This window comes from Crocuta crocuta, unplaced genomic scaffold (genome assembly GCF_008692635.1).
Source record: "Crocuta crocuta isolate KB4526 unplaced genomic scaffold, BGI_CrCroc_1.0 scaffold118, whole genome shotgun sequence".
Lineage (NCBI taxonomy): Eukaryota > Metazoa > Chordata > Mammalia > Carnivora > Hyaenidae > Crocuta > Crocuta crocuta.
In genome coordinates, this window is record NW_027551558.1 from 4,698,811 (window position 1) to 4,714,455 (window position 15,645).

At 45.5% G+C, this 15,645-nt stretch overlaps 1 protein-coding gene across 1 annotated transcript in view; it reads right to left on the minus strand.

Annotated features, from left to right (window-relative positions):
• IL1RL2 (interleukin 1 receptor like 2) overlaps positions 1 to 15,645 on the minus strand; it is a 62,454-nt gene that overhangs the window by 14,484 nt on the left and 32,325 nt on the right. The window contains exons 9-10 of the mRNA XM_077749187.1: positions 11,790 to 11,951; positions 8,792 to 9,149 (exon numbers count right to left, since the gene is read on the minus strand). Of these exons, the coding sequence (XP_077605313.1) occupies positions 8,792 to 9,149; positions 11,790 to 11,951 (520 nt within the window). The remainder of the gene's footprint in view (positions 1 to 8,791; positions 9,150 to 11,789; positions 11,952 to 15,645) is intronic.

A 15,645-nucleotide genomic window follows, 5' to 3' on the forward strand; every position in this document is an offset into this window, starting at 1 on the left:
ATGTAAAATGTAATTAATCCTGTAGTTTGCCGTTTATAGAATATGAACGCCTTTGGTAGCAGAGGCCAGCGCTTCCCTTGTAGCTAAGCTGTGGGTCTCTAAGTTCTGCTACCCTGGTCTGTCTTGCACGCGGCTCCATCAGGGATGGGGAGAGAATAAATCATGGGTCTCTGGGCTGACCGCATTTGACAGATGTATTGAAAACTCATCCAGCGTCTTGGGAGGAACTTAACGGAGGACCGTGGGGGAGAAGAAGGGGGGAAATGGTGGGGGAGAGGGAGGAAGGCAAACCATGAGAGACTCTTGAATGCTGAGAACAGACTGAGGACTGATGGGTGTGTGGAGGGAGGGGGGGGATGGGCATGGAGGAGGGCACATGTGGGGATGAGCACCGGGTGTTGTTGGAAACCAACTTGACAATAAACTATCTGTAAAAAAAAAAAAAGAAAACTCATCCAGCCCCTGCCCAGGCCTCTCTCCTTCTGTTTTTCTTTTTCAGAAAGATGCTAAGCAGAGTGGTAGTGGTGGTGAGTATGGGAGGGCGGATAACACGAGGAGCAGGAGGGAAATAGGGGCAAGGAGTGTGTGACCACAAACCCATCGCTATGTAAACCTTTGGTCTCCAGGGCTTCTCTGGGTAAGTTAAGGGACAACGTGAATAAATCAAATGAAACAGTGGGTGTCAGTGACTCAGATTAAGAAATAATGCAGTCATTGAGCAAGAGAAAAAAAAAAGCAACTGCGCATTATTCTCACATTTTTCTGTAACTATAATCACCGTTTGGGTTTTGCCCAGTTTTTCAGTTGACATACTCACCAGGGTCGTGTCACCAAGTTATAAATACTTGAATGACGACACACTGGTTACCTGAATGTAGAAGAAAAGGGATTGTAACTTATAGACTGATCAAACTGTCATATGAGCTCTGAAAAGATAAAGGTGAGATTTATGTTTCAGGATTGAGAATGACATTTACTTGGTGGACTTCTGATCTCGGCAAGACTTGCAGCTTCGTGTTTTGTCGTGGCCAGAGAGGGGAAGGGGTGTGTGCCGCACAGGCACTGCAGGCACCGGCCTCAGTGTCGGATCCCGCCTCCCGCTGCCCGCAGTGATGCCCCGCTTGCTGTCGCCACATCCAGCTCTCTCTGGCAGAGCTGCTAGAATCCCAACACCAGCCCCACCGCACAGCAAGAGATTGCAAAATGCAGCACACCGCGCAAAACGTTTGCTGCGATGTCTCTCTGCCCGGCTGAGTGCCCTCCTGTCTCCCCTGAGCACATTCAGAGCCTGAATCAGAAAAGATGTGCTTTGTCCTCTCCCAAAGTGGTGGGGGGTGAGGGCAGAGCATTCTCATGAAGATAAGAAAAACTCTATCCTGTAGTCAGGTCATCTGATGGTATACCCTTGTGGATTTCATTCTCTCTCTCTCTCTCTTTAATGTGTACTTATTTATTTTGAGAGAGAGAGAGTGGGGGAGGGGCAGAGAGAGAGGGAGAAAGACAATCCCAAGCAGGCTCTGCACCATCAGCCTGAGACTAGTGTGGCTCGAACCCACGACATCGTGAGATTGTGACCTGAGCCGAAATCAAGAGTCAAACGCTAACCGACTGGGCCCCCCAGTCACCCCTAATCCTCTTTTGTTATCCCTTCTCCTCCTGTAAAATGTTTTCGGTGCTTGCAGGTGTTAGTTGTGCTTGTAGGAATTGGTCAACTGTGGGTAAGCCAAAGCATCCATGGTGGGAAGTGACAGCTGTTGTTAATATAAGAGCCTCTGAGGAAAAGGTGATTCTGGAGGGCAGAGCCAGAGCCACAGGACCAATTTCCCTTCTCAAGGGAAGAAACTCTCTCTCAGAGGACTAGGGTTTGATTTTGATTAAAGCTAATGGCAGCATCCCTTCGAAGCTTCCTGGGCATGGAGACGGGGACAGAGGTGCACAGAGGCCCCATCCATGAAGGGCCCCAGAAGAATTCCATCTGAGATCTGAGAAGCATGACCTCTAGCTGTTCACACCCCATGAGCTGCGGCTGTGAGGGCCACCATCGCCCCCAGTCACTTATTCTAGACGTTGCGGATTCGTCATCTATAGAATAGTCTTTATTTGAAGAAGGAAACCAGGGAGGAATTTTCCACTTCAATTTTCCAGACACAGCCCTGGATAAATCAACCAAACAAAGCATCTGTTGGAAGAAAGTTTATTAAAATATGAGTCAGGATCAAGAGCCAAAGAAAGGTCAACCGACTGGGCCACAGCAGGCAGACCTCTGAGTCACTGCAGAGTTTGGCAGAGGTGAAGACACTGGGGGGCTGTGTCCCCAGCCCCAGCTGGGTCAGACGACCCCTTGTGACTCTATGGCTTGTGCCAGGTGCTTCCACATATGTGTCTTTATCTCAGTTGACCTTCTGGGAAAAGACCAGACCCTCCTGGACCCTGTATTTAATGTGACTCAGTCTTCATCCAGAACTTTCTCACGGGCAGACTCACGGTATTTGAGGGGTGAAACCAAAGGAAGTGGGTTCTGTGGTTGATTCAGTCATTATAGGAAGGCAGGCCAAAAGGTAACTGAGGGGTTCAACACCTGTGTTTCACCTTTTCTCTGACCTATTCACCTCTCACCCCTGCCCCCAGGTCAGTCCTGTCCCCTCAGGGTATCCCAACAGGGCTGGGATTTATGTCACCAAGCCCCGCTGGGAAAACATGAGAGAATTAGTGGTGGCCTTCAGCCTCCATATAATCGGCCTTTCTATCCACTACTGGTTGACACCTAAACCTTCTTAGTTGTGCAAACTTAGACATGAATCCAGCAGCTGACAACTGAGTCGTTTTCACTCTTACCTTCCAGCCTACATGCCAGTGACAGAGCCAGGCTAACTCAGTCCCTTACATTTTTGCCCCATAGTCTCCCTTTATTCCACTAAAAACTGGTGGAAATTCAAAATGGAACCGCCCAAACTGGTAAGTAGTAATAATACCATTGAGAATGAGACGCAAGTCTTTAGTATGAGGCTGACACTTGTTTGTCGTTAGCAGCTTAATTAGGTGTCTAAGTGCTGAGATGTAATGCTAAAGAACAGCTATGAAATGTGGAAATGCACATTTTGGGGACTACATTGCAGAGAAAATTGAGGAACCTCAGTGGAATTCCAGCACCGCTTCCCTGAAATCTCTGTTAGGGACCAGCCCCTTCTCTGGCACACGGAATTCGTGGTTTCTCCATGCTCGGCCAAGGGCTATCTGCACAAAGTCTACTTCAAACCCTTCTCTCCCACCACCACGACCCCCAACCAAAGAAAGCCCCTGAACCCTTGCTATGGAAATTCTGGAAGGCTCTGAGGGAAGTAGAGTCTTTGGGACAAACTGGCAAGTTTCATTTCAGGGGTGTTGGGATGAAACAATGGCAAGAAGTGAGTGACTTCTGGTACCATAACAGGGTGCTTGGAATCACAGCCGCTGAGTGTCTGAGGGAGAATGGAACATGATCTCAGAGGTGGTAGGACTCACTTGAGGCTGGAGGGGGGGGGGTGACAGCATTGTCCTCTGGTGGCCTAGGGTAAGCCTCAGTTGGGTCTCCCCCAGTCAGGTACTGCCTTCAGACACTCTTCTGGCCTGGATACTGCATGGTGAGTGGCCATGGCGGAAGGTTATTCCTAGCACCTACCTCCCAGGATTAGGCTTCAAAACTCCCTGAGCGTCTCACGGTCAAGACCAAGCAGCAAGCGAGGACAATATTCAAAGCCCCCCCTCGGAGCTCAGAGAGGTTGGACAGCTTCTCAAAGGCCCCACACGTTGTGAAAGAGTCAAATTTTAAATGCAAGCTTTTCCCCACTAGGCACGGCCCCAGATCTCCAGATTCCCAAGCAGTCCTGGGGCTCCAGGCAAGAGGTGAAATTCAGCTAACTCCAATGCTTTGTGTGATGGAGGTGTCTCAGCTAAAGCTGTCCTAGGAAGGGACAGAGGCTCCTTCATTGACCTCTCTCACCTGAAACTTCCAGCCGTTCAGAGGGATCCATTCCAAAAAGCCCCTGGGTGGCTCAGTCGGTTAAGCGTCCTACTCTTGGGTACCTGGGTGGCTTAGTCGGTTAAGCATCTGACTTCGGCTCAGGTCATGACCTCACGGTTCATGGGTTCGAGCCCCGCGTTGGGCTCTGTGCTGACAGCTCAGAGCCTGAAGCCTGTTTCAGATTCTGTGTCTCCCTCTCTCTCTGCCCCTCCCCTGCTCATTCTCTCTCTCTCTCTGTCTCCAAAATAAATAAACTATAAAAAAATTTTTTTAAAAAAGTGTCCTACTCTTGATTTTGGCTCAGGTCATGATCTCATGGTTCGTGAGTTCTAATCCCCGTGTTGGGTTCTGTGCTGACAGTGCGAAGCCTGCTTGGGATTTTCTCTCTCCCTCTCTCTCGACCCCTCCCCTGCTCATGCCCTTTCTCTCTCTCAAAATAAATAAAAATTTTAAAAAGGTAAAACATTGAAGGAATTCTTAATCTTGAATGGTAAATTTCAAATGAACCTAAATGCTACTGTTTTGTTTACTGCTGGGCAAAAACAAGATCCAACCAAACAAAAATATGTGTGCTCCTGACAAGGCCCAGAGTAAATCAAGGGAAATCCCTCAGAAGCCTGAATTGTGTGTGTGCTTCTAGAAGTCCATCCCCAGGTTTCTAGAAGTTAGCTCCAAAGGGTGGCTGGCATCACAGTACTGAGAGGGTCAGGCTTGACCTTAGGGTAAGAACCATGGCCCAGTGAGAAGACCCACACGTCTGCCCCAGCTCTGGACACAGTATCGAGCCTTTCTAGTTTATTCCCTTCACTTTGCCGGGTCTCCCCTGGACTAGAATCTATTTCCTAATCTTTTTCACATCATGGCTCACACCAAGTTAAGGCCTAAGGCTCTGGACACGTCATGAGGAAATATCATCATCAGATGAATGCAGCATGTTTGCCAAAGTTACAAACTGAAAACAACCTAAACATCCATAAATCAAGGATTAAATAAAGTATAATACATTTATCCAATGGAATGCCATGCTACCATTAAAAGTGATGTGTGGTGACTTTACTATATTGCATGTTTGAAACTTGCTAAGAGAGTAGATACTAAAAGTTCTCATTGCAAGATGTTGGCTTATTGTGGTGATCATTTTACAGTATTTACAAGTGTCAGATCACTATGTTGTACACCTAAAACTAAGATAATGTTGTATGTGCTGACAGCTCAGAGCCTGGAGCCTGCTTAGGATTCTGTGTCTCCCTCTCTCTCTGCCCCTCCCCGCCTCATACGCTGTCTCTCTCTCTCTCAAAAAATAAACAGGCAGATCTTGGGGCATCTGGGTGGCTCTGTTGTTTGAGCATCTGACTCTTGATTTGGGCTCAGCTCATGGTCCCAGGGTTATAGGATTGAGCCCCAAGTCAGGCTCCACACAGAGCATGAAGTCTGCTGAAGATTCTCTCAAAAATAAAAAATAAAATTTTAAATAAGGACAGAACTTACCAGGATAAGATAAGTCTTATCCATCCCTTCAGACATGCGGCTATATTGTACAAATCCCAATTCAGACCACACGGTCCATCACCAGGAGACCATATTCAAGCCTGGGAGCACCTGCACAGTGTCCAAATTTGTGAAACACCAGAACCCTTGAGAAGTGGAACACCTTATGTAGGACACAAAATATATTTGATAACAATAAAACTGCAACACCCTTATGTAATTCATCAATGTGATTGCATTAATAATACACCTTTACATACTTTTAAAAGGAACATAGGGTACATATTGGAGGGGAAGGAAGTTTTTGATGTAAAAAGCAATGCCAGTTAATACCTAGTAGTGCAATTGCTGGGTCATAGGGTAGTTTTATTTTTAATTTCTTGAGGAATCTCCATTCTGTTTTCCAGTGCGGCTGCACCAGTTTGCATTCCCACTGGGGGATGGGCTAAATGGGTAAGGGACATTAAGGAATCTACTCCTGAAATCACTGTTGCACTATATGCTAACTAACTCGGATGTAAATTTAAAAAATAAATTAAAAATAAATTTTAGAAAAGCAATGCCAATTAAAAACCTCACCCACAGTGCTGGCCTTCTAGAAGTTGGAGATTGTTCAGAAAATACCTTTGCTTCTGATGGGTTGTCTTTCTTTTCTCTAAGACCCTCAACTCATGTTGTGTGGATACAGTCATTTATTTATAAAAGGTCAGCCACCGAAGAATCCTGGAGAATCTTTTCCTAAAACTCCTAGGCCTGCCGGGACAACCTCACTAAGGACATGTCCAAGGCTCTCACCCTGTCTCCTGACTCTTGGGGCTTCTCTCTTCACCCCCTGAAAGAAAGGGCTTGGAAGGAAGGAGAAGGCTTTGGGGGATGAACTCCACCTGAGACAAAGTGAAGGTCAAAGTGCCACTGTGACCTCTGCAGCCAACAAGCCTTCTCTGGCATTATAGCAATCTCCAAGTACCAAGCAGAGAAAAGAAAACTGAGGCGGTGAGGGGAACAGAATTAGGGACACATTGGTGGCCATCACTTTGCTTCTGGGTACATCAAGAGAAATAGCTTCTTTTCCTTAAACTGGCAAACTCTCCATGAGAAGTTATGACTCCCATGTCATAGAGAAGCCAAGAAGCAAAGAGTTTACAAACATCAGATTAGAAGGACCCTAATAAGCTTATTACTTCTGGTGGTTGTCCTCATCCCCATAGTAAAATAGACACCTGTTACTCTTCAAGCAGACAAGAAAGAAGTGAAGGAGGGACTAAATAAGAATAATGAAACAGAAAGCAAATATTACACATGACTCTTAAGGACATGTGGCTAAGTGAAATAAGCCAGTCACAAAAGGACAAATCCTGTACGATTCCACTTACATGAGGGACCTAGAGTCAAGAAAATCACAGACACAAAAAGCAGAACATTGCAGGAGCTGTGACAGCAGAGAGGGAGAGTTAGTGTTTAATGGGGACAGAGTTCTGGTTGGGGAAAATGACAAAGTTCTGGAACCAAAGGATTCTATTTTTTTAATGTTTATTTATTTTTGAGAGGCAGAGTGGGAGCAGGGGAGGGGCAGCGAAAGAGGGAGACACAGAATCCGAAGCAGGCTCTAGGCTCTGAGCTGTCAGCACAGAGCCCGACAAGGGGCTCGAACTCACAAGCTGTGAGATCATGACCTGAGCCGAAGTCGGTCGCCCAACCCACTGAGCCACCCAGGTGCTCCGAGAGGGTTCTAATGGTTGTACAAGGTGAATATATTTACTGCCACTGAACTGTACAGTTAAAAATGGTTGAGATGGTAAATTTCACATTATATATATTTTAGCACAGTGAAAAAAACTTCAAAGAGCAAATGGTAAATAAAATAAAGAGGGGCTTGATGTTGAGTGAGAAATGGCGTGTGATGACAAAGAAATGTGTAACCCTAGATCACCTTGGAACCTAAATTCTAAGACTGGAGTGGGCTCCTTATCATGTAAGATCCCACCAGACACTTTACACTGTCTGCAGCCTGTGAAGAAGGCCACACAGCCACCTATTTCTGCACCCACTCCCGACTCCATCCACTCTGCTCATTCCTTCGTGCTAGGGTCTTTGTTCTCAACTCACCACTCATGCTCCCACCCCCCCTTCCCCTCCCCTGTCCTGCCCATTGGCTGATTCCCTCCCAGTCTCCATGACTCTTCATTAGGGCCATGCCCTAGTTTGTCTGAGCTGCTGTAATGAGGCACCATTGACTGAGTGGCTTACAAACAACAGAAATCGATTTCTCACAGTTGTGGGGGCAAGAAGTCTGAGATCAAGTGCCTTCATGGTCAGATGAGGGCTTTCTTTCAGATCACAGACTTCTTGCTGTGTCCTCACATAGCCAAAGGGGCAAGGGACCTCTTGGGGTATCTTTTACGAGAGTACTAATCCTATTCATGAGGTCTCCACCATTATGACCTGATCACCTCCCAAAGGCTTCACCTCCCAATACCATGACATTGGGGATTAGGGTTGCAAGATGTACATTTGGGAGATACAAACATGCTGACAACAGCGGGTCACTTGTTAGGGTGAGATGTCATCAACCACAGAACGAGACTTGGACGTTCTCTAAGCCGCAGGTTCGTTGACTAGACTAGAATTGCATCATCTTGGTGGGCTAACTGGGTCTCTCACATGCAGCTCAGAATTCTGGCCTTCACAGGCCAGCTGGAAAAACAAGTGAACTGTTACTTGTTTTGATTTGATCAGTAACATCTTTCAAGACTGGGGCCCAGCAGGAGGGGAACTAATGTGCAATCCCAGTGGTGCCATACCTGGTCCCCACTAGTCTATGTGACCTTTAAGTGGCTTCCAGGATCAATGTGCTAAGACTGTGGTCATGAAAAAAGTGCCATTATCCTGGCCCACCCTCCCCACAGATTTGCCTCCTGCCATCCCCTGACTTCCACCTCTGACCCCGTGGATTCCACACCATGGGCCCAGTTTCCTGACATCTCAACTGCCACTCTACAGTCCTCGTATCCCATTTCCCCAGGGCTCACATGCTATGTCTCTGTGTTCAGGGCATGTTTATCAGAGCCTGTAAGTGAAGGAAGGCCTTCTGGAGAGGTGATGTCTTTCCCTAAGGAGGTAGCTCTGATCAAAACAAGCAACAGACATAGGCCCCCTCACCACAAGTATTCAATGGCAAGCTTCACACAGATGGTCCAAATGTGATACACCATTGTCCGTCGGTAAGCCACCCCGTGCCAACAATGCCATCACTGGTGACAAACCCACTTTGGCCCCCCACTTGCCAGCGATAGGTCTCAGTACCTGTGCTTCAGCATCTGGACAGAAGATGGTGGAGGCCTTTTGGGTGGCATGTGATACCTCACTTTTTTCCAGAACTTGGTCTTTGCGCACTGTGACTGCTCTGTGAAGTCGCCCTTCCACAGGATGGCCCCGTGCTTCTGCTTGATGTACTGAATTGATTCCGGCATGACCGTATAGTCCTTGACCTTCTCCAGTTCAATCAGAATGACCTTCATCCCGTCCTGGATGAGTGCATTATAGACTGCGATTTGTTCCTCTGACATGCTCTTTAACAGGTCAAAGCTTGGGGATTCGGGAACTATGATGATGATCAGCCTCCTGCACAGCTTGATGTTTTCATCAATGACATTGGCCACAGCTGGAAACAAGGAAAGAAGATGCAGAGTATCTCGTGAGTGAACCAGCCTAGACCTCAGTGCTATTGAGAATGTTAGAAATGGGTCCCTGTCATAAAGGTGACTTAGGAATGGATTAATAAACTTTTTTTTTAAGTTTCTTTATTTTGAGAGAGAGAGAGAGAGAAAGTGAGCGGGGAAGGGACAGAGAGAGAGAGAGAGAGAGCAAGAGAGAGAAAGAGAGAATCCCAAGCCAGCTTCATGCTATTGGCACAGAGCCCGACATGGGGCTTGATCTCACAAACTGTGATATCATGATCTGAGCTGAAATCAAGAATTAGACATTTAACTGACTGAGTCACCCAGGCCTCCCCAATGAAAGTTAGGGTTTTTGTTTTGTTTTGTTTTTAACATTTATCACATCCTCTGGGAACCTTCTTGACTTTCCCTGAAAAATTGGTCCTTCATGTTCATAAGTTCTATTTTTTGGTAGTTAGTTGCCACTTTACTCAGGCTCCACCCATAGACCTTGAACTACTCCAAACAAGAGTCTTATCATCCCCAACTTGGTATCTCCAACTTAGCTGAAGGGCTGCTATATATTAGATGATGAACACATTTTTTTAAATAAATAGATTTTAAATGGAGAGGGGAAATGTAGATAGCTCACACACTGTATTAATCTTTATTTGTGTTTTCCTCTTATGCTTCACAGCTACTTAAAGGCCTAGGAGTTATAGGACTAACTTGCAACTTAATAACATCCCCTGATGATTTCTTGGAGAGAGTTCTTGAAATATCCAGCTATGGGTGAAACGTGGTCTTTTTAGCAATAAATACTAAGTTTTATATCCTCCTTACTCTTAGAATATAAAACTAGATTGTGACCTTCCCAAGATCAGGCTCTTCTTTCCTTTGGTTTATTTTTATATTTCTAGCACCTAGAATATTACCTGGCCCATAGTAGGTGCTCAATAAATATTTGCTGAATACGTGAGCAATAGAACTTGCTTATGAAATGTAAGCACTTCCTTGGGGTGCCTGGGTGGCTCAGTTGGTTAAGTGTCTGACTTTGGCTCAGGTCATGATCTCACGGTCCGTGGGTTCCAGCCCTGTGTCAGGCTCTGTGTTGACAGCTAGCTCAGAGCCTGGAGCTTGCCTTGGATTCTGTGTCTCCCTCTCTCTGATCCTCCTCTGCTCATCCTTTCTCTATCTTTTTCTCAAAAATAAATAAAACGTTAAAAAAAAAAAAAAGAAATGTGAGTGCTTCCACATGTTTATGGCGAGCCTAAGATCTAATTTTCATTTCCTCAAGGGGATGATTTTTTTAAAGATGTTTTTAATGTTTCATTTATTTCTGAGAGAGAGAGTGTGTGTGTGTGTGAGCAGGGGAGGGTCAGAGAGAAACGGAGACACAGAATCTGAAGCAGCCTCCAGGCTCTGAGCTAGCTGTCAGCACAGAGCCCGTCGCAGGGCTCGAACCCACGAACCGCGAGATCATGACCCAAGCTGAAGTCAGCTGACTGAGCCACCCAGGAGCCCCTCTGTAAGATGATTTTATAACTTGAGGAGATGAGGGCTGAGATACAGTTGTAGCCTGCCATGGACACAAGCAGCCTACAAACCCAAAGTACTTAGCCACCTCTGCAAATGACCCAGAACAGGCCACTAGTAAATGCTGTGAGGTAACCTTGGTTTCCTCTTGACCAGGAAAGGATGTTTATTTCAAATTTCAGCCATTTGTTTTATAGAGTTCCAGGAAGGAAAACCTGGATGTCAAGGGGAAACTTTTATCTGTTGAATGTCTCATATGTGCTAAGCTCCATACGGTCTCCACTCAGGTTTGGCCTCATTTCACTCTCTTGGCCAAGTCAGGGAAGCCATCTCATCCCCATCTGGCAGATGAGACAACTGAGGTTCAGAGATGATGCCTGCATTGCCCAGAGCTTCACTCCTGCTTAATGGGACATCTAAATAAATGAATTGTTTTATTTATGTAGGAAAAGCCTGGGGGGCGGGGTTGAGGTTGATAAAATCAACTTTATTTTTTTTAAATTTTTTTTTAATGTTTTTATTTCTAGGAGAGAGAGAGACAGCGTGAGCAGGGGAGGGTCAGAGAGAGAGGGAGTCACAGACTGAAACAGGCTCCAGGCTCTGAGCTGGCAGTCAGCACAGAGCCCGACGCGGGGCTCGAACCCACGAACCGCGAGATCATGACCTAAGCGAAAGTCGGACGCTTAACCGACTAAGCCACCCAGGCGCCCGAAGATAAAATCAACTTTAAACATGAGCTGATTTATATGTTCAAGCTGATAGAATGTGCTCAGCAGTGAGTCTCAAGGGCAAGAGGGCAAATGACCCCTTGTTTCCGTTTAGCCTCTTGGCTAATGCTGCCATCCACTACCTGGTCATGGTACTCACAGTGAGAGTCACATTATTTCAGCCAGGAATCCCAGTTACCCTGCTGCAGGAATAGACCCCAGACAGAGAGGGCTGGTCCTAACTCTGCTCAGGGGCTGCAGGCTGAGGAAATGTAGGACTCCCCATGTGTCCACAGGGAAGGCGAGCAGAGCCCCCCCCCCACCATTTGTAACCTGAATGAAAGGAGACCTCCCTCTCCCTTCTTATCTGCTGCTTTTCTACCTTTCACACTCAAAACATACCTTGTCCAGGAATTTCGTCCCTACCAAATATAAATAATTTGTATCCACACTGCCTCTCCAGCACCTCGGGTAGAATCCTCAACACCAGTGTGTCCACCTCATGACTCTGGATTTCTCTTTGAGGCTTGGGGTATAAGACATAGGCATCGTACAGCTTCCCATCTGAAAAGGAAATGGGATACACTCATGGGATTATTCCTACCACATTCTCTTATGTTAACACAGTAAAAATCTGAGTTCAGTTGAACCCATTGAACCTTGGGTTCAATGACTTTGGAGTGCCCAGCTGGCTGGCTTGGTGCCAAAGCACTGCCACACTAGGCATCCCTCATTCTTTCAATACTTAAAATATTTTATTTCACTGTCTTTGGCTGTGGGTAGTTTTTGAGGACAAGTTGAATACAATTTACATCTTTGTTTCTTGACAGGTAAGGTGTTTTTATCCCTCTGGCTTCTTTTAGGATGTTTTGGTTTTCTTGTCTTTGATTTTCTCCAGCTTGAAAATGTTATGCCCAGGTGTTTGCTTGTTTGTTTGTTTGTTTACCCTACTTGGTCTTCTCTGAGCCTCCTGCATTGCAGTTTGGTGTCTGACATTAATTCAGGGAAATTCTCAGTCATTCATGTTTCAGATATTTCTCTCTTTCTTCTCCTTTGGTATTCCCATTACTCTTGTGTTACACCTTCCGTGGTTGTCCCACACTCATTGGATAGTTTATTCTTTCTTTTTTTCAATCTTTGTTCTCTAGCTTTTCAGTTTCAGAGGTTTCTAGAGTGATATCTTCAAGCTCAGAGACTCCCTGCTCAGCCGTATGCACTCCACTAAGAAGCCCATCAGACACAGTCTTCATTTTTATTACAGGTTTTTTTTTTAATTGCTACCTTTCTTTTTCGTTCTTTTTAGGATTTTCATCTCTCTGCTACGTCACCTGTCTGTTGTTACATGCTGTCTGTTTTTATCCATTAGATCCCTTGGCATACTAATCAGGAATGCTTTAAATTCCCAGTCTGATAATTCCAACATCCTTGCCATATCTGGCTCTGATGCATTCTGTCTCTTCAAATTGTGTTTTTGCCTTTTAATATGACTCATGCTTTTTCCTGATAGCTGGATAAAATGTTCCGGGAAAAAGAAAGTACTATAAACTGTCCTTAAGTAACGTGGTGGTGAGGTGTGCAGTCTATGATCCTATGATCAGATCTCAGTCTTATAGTGACTTTGGACTATGAACTTCACAAGCATTGCTCAGTTTTTCATCCCCATTTGGGTGGGGCAGGATGGCTAGGTTGGCTGGAATTGGGTATTTCTCTTTGTGCAGATCAGTTAGGCTCTGATAACACTCTAGCAGGTAAGGCTTAATTAACTAGTTTATCCTGAGGTCAGACATTGTTAATAAGAACAGAGTGCTCTAGGATATTTCAGAATGATTTTTCTCCTCCCCTGGCTGGGAATGGGATATTTACTGTCAGAGCCAGGTCAGGCTTCTGGAGGTAAAACTCACAAAAGTGTGGGCTTTGACCCCTTCTGACCAGGTCCCAGTGAAGATTCTAAGTCTCAGATTTGTCCACATTGAGCCTCCAGTGACTTGTCAATTACAGTTCAGGGTTTCCTACCCCACTGGCCTTGACCTATGAGGAGGACGGTCTTGTCACCATTATATAAGCATCACTTCTCCAAGGTCACACAGCCCCAATTCCAACCTGGCTTCTTGGACTTTAAGTCCACCACTCCCTGTGGTGAAAATGAAAATTGAAAGCAGGAGTCTCCGTTACCCTCAGTGGGTCCTGGGCAATGGTGGACTTTCGTAACTGCTCCCGGCAAAACCGAGCAAGTCTCTCGCAATTCAGGCCCATCAGTGAATTCCGTCACTGCAGTTGCACATGGCACTCTGGAGACCAAGCTTCTGAGCAGACTCTAGGAACTGCTGTGTGAAACTGAGAAGTCCAACATGACAGCACATTTCATCATCACCAGAACAAGCCAAGCATTTATTGAGCAATCAACCGCATGTAACAGTCACTGTGCTCACCCGTGTCAGATGAATAAGACACAACATCTAACTGGAAAGGCCATTCACAGACTTGGAAATAGAAACACGAGACACTACAAGATAACAAATGGCCTCATGAAGTGGAGAAACAGAAAGAAAAGAAACTTCTCCACAGTCTGGAGCTCTTGAGAAAAATTCACAAAGGATGTAGGGCAGCTCCTGGAGTTTAAAGGGCTTAAGGGAAAAATGGAAGGTCAAGGAGAGGAAGAGCTTGAGAAGCGCATGGAAGGGGACTGCTTATGCTCTAATCAGGGGTCATATAATTGAGTAAGAAAGTTTAGCAGAGCTAGAAGATTTGAGTGACCATCTCATTACAAAATGTGATTTTTGAGGGATGCTTGGATGGCTCTGTTGGTTAAGCGTCTGACTCTTGGTTTCAGATCAGGTCATTATCTCATGGTTTCATGAGTTTGAGCCCCACATTGGGCTCCAGCACTGGCAACGTGGTGCCTGCTTAGGATTCTCTGTCTCCTTTCACTCTGCCTCTACCCCACTTGCATTGTCTCTGTCTCAAAAAATAAATAAATAAACTTAAAAAAAAGAAAATGTGATTTTTTATGTTTAGGCTATTTATAAATTTACAACCAACCTAACAGGAATTGAAGAGAGGGGTGCCTGGGGGGCTCAGGTGATTAAGCGTTCGACTTCTGCTCAGGTCATGATCTCATGGTTCGTGGGTTCGAGCCCCGCGTCGGGCTCTGTGCTGACAGCTAGCTCAGAGCCTTGATCCTGCTTCGGATTCTGTATCTCCGTCTCTCTCTGACCCTCCCCTGCTCACACTGTCTCTCTCTCTCTCTCAGAAATAAATTAAAAAAAAAAAAACATTTAAAAAAAAGGAACTGAAGGGGCGCCTGGGTGGCTTAGTCGGTTAAGCGTCCGACTTTCACTTAGGTCATAATCTCACGGTTTGTGGGTTCGAGCCCTGTGTCGGGCTCTGTGCTGACTGCCAGTTCAGAGCTTGGAGCCTGTTTCAGAGTCTGTGACTCCCTCTCTCTCTGACCCTTCCCTGCTCACACTGTCTCTCTCTCTCTCCTAGAAATAAATAAAACATTAAAAAAAATTTTAAAAAGGAACTGAAGAGAAAGCCATCGCCTTCTATTCCCTGTTTATGGAAGTTTGTTGGATTGAATAGACTTGAAAAGGGGGATGGCTCTGAGCCTAACAAAAGAAAGTAAAATTTTGTATTCTTCTAGTCTTTGTCTAAAGACTGTCCCCAAACTTAGGACAGTCAATTTATGATATTTTTACTTTATGATGGTATGAAAGCAATACACATTCAGGAGAAACCATACTTCAAATTTTGAATTTTGATCTTTTCCAGGCTAGTGATGTGTGATCCTCTCCTCCCTCTGGTACTCAGCAGAGCAAAAAGCCACAGCTCACAGTTACCCCATGATCTTGAGGGTCAACAATCCATAGACTGACAACCATGCAGTACCTATACACCATGCTGTCTTCCACTTTCAGGGCAGTATTCAATCACATGAGACAGTCAATACTTTATTATAAAATAGGTGTGATATTAGATGATTTTGCCCAACTGTAGGCTAATGTAAGTGTTCTGAGCATGTTTAAGGTGAGCTGGGCCAACTATCATGTTCTGCAAGTTAAATGCATTGAATGCATTTTAAACTTATGGTATTTTGAACTCGTGATGGATTTATTGGTATGTAACGCCATCATGAATCAAGGAAGATCGTAGTTCAAATGTGTACAGAACTTTAGAGTCGACATGTAGCCTTTTCTCATTTTCCGTAAATCCTCGCCCCAACCACTGACAACCTTCTGGTCTCTGCCTATCCTTCCTG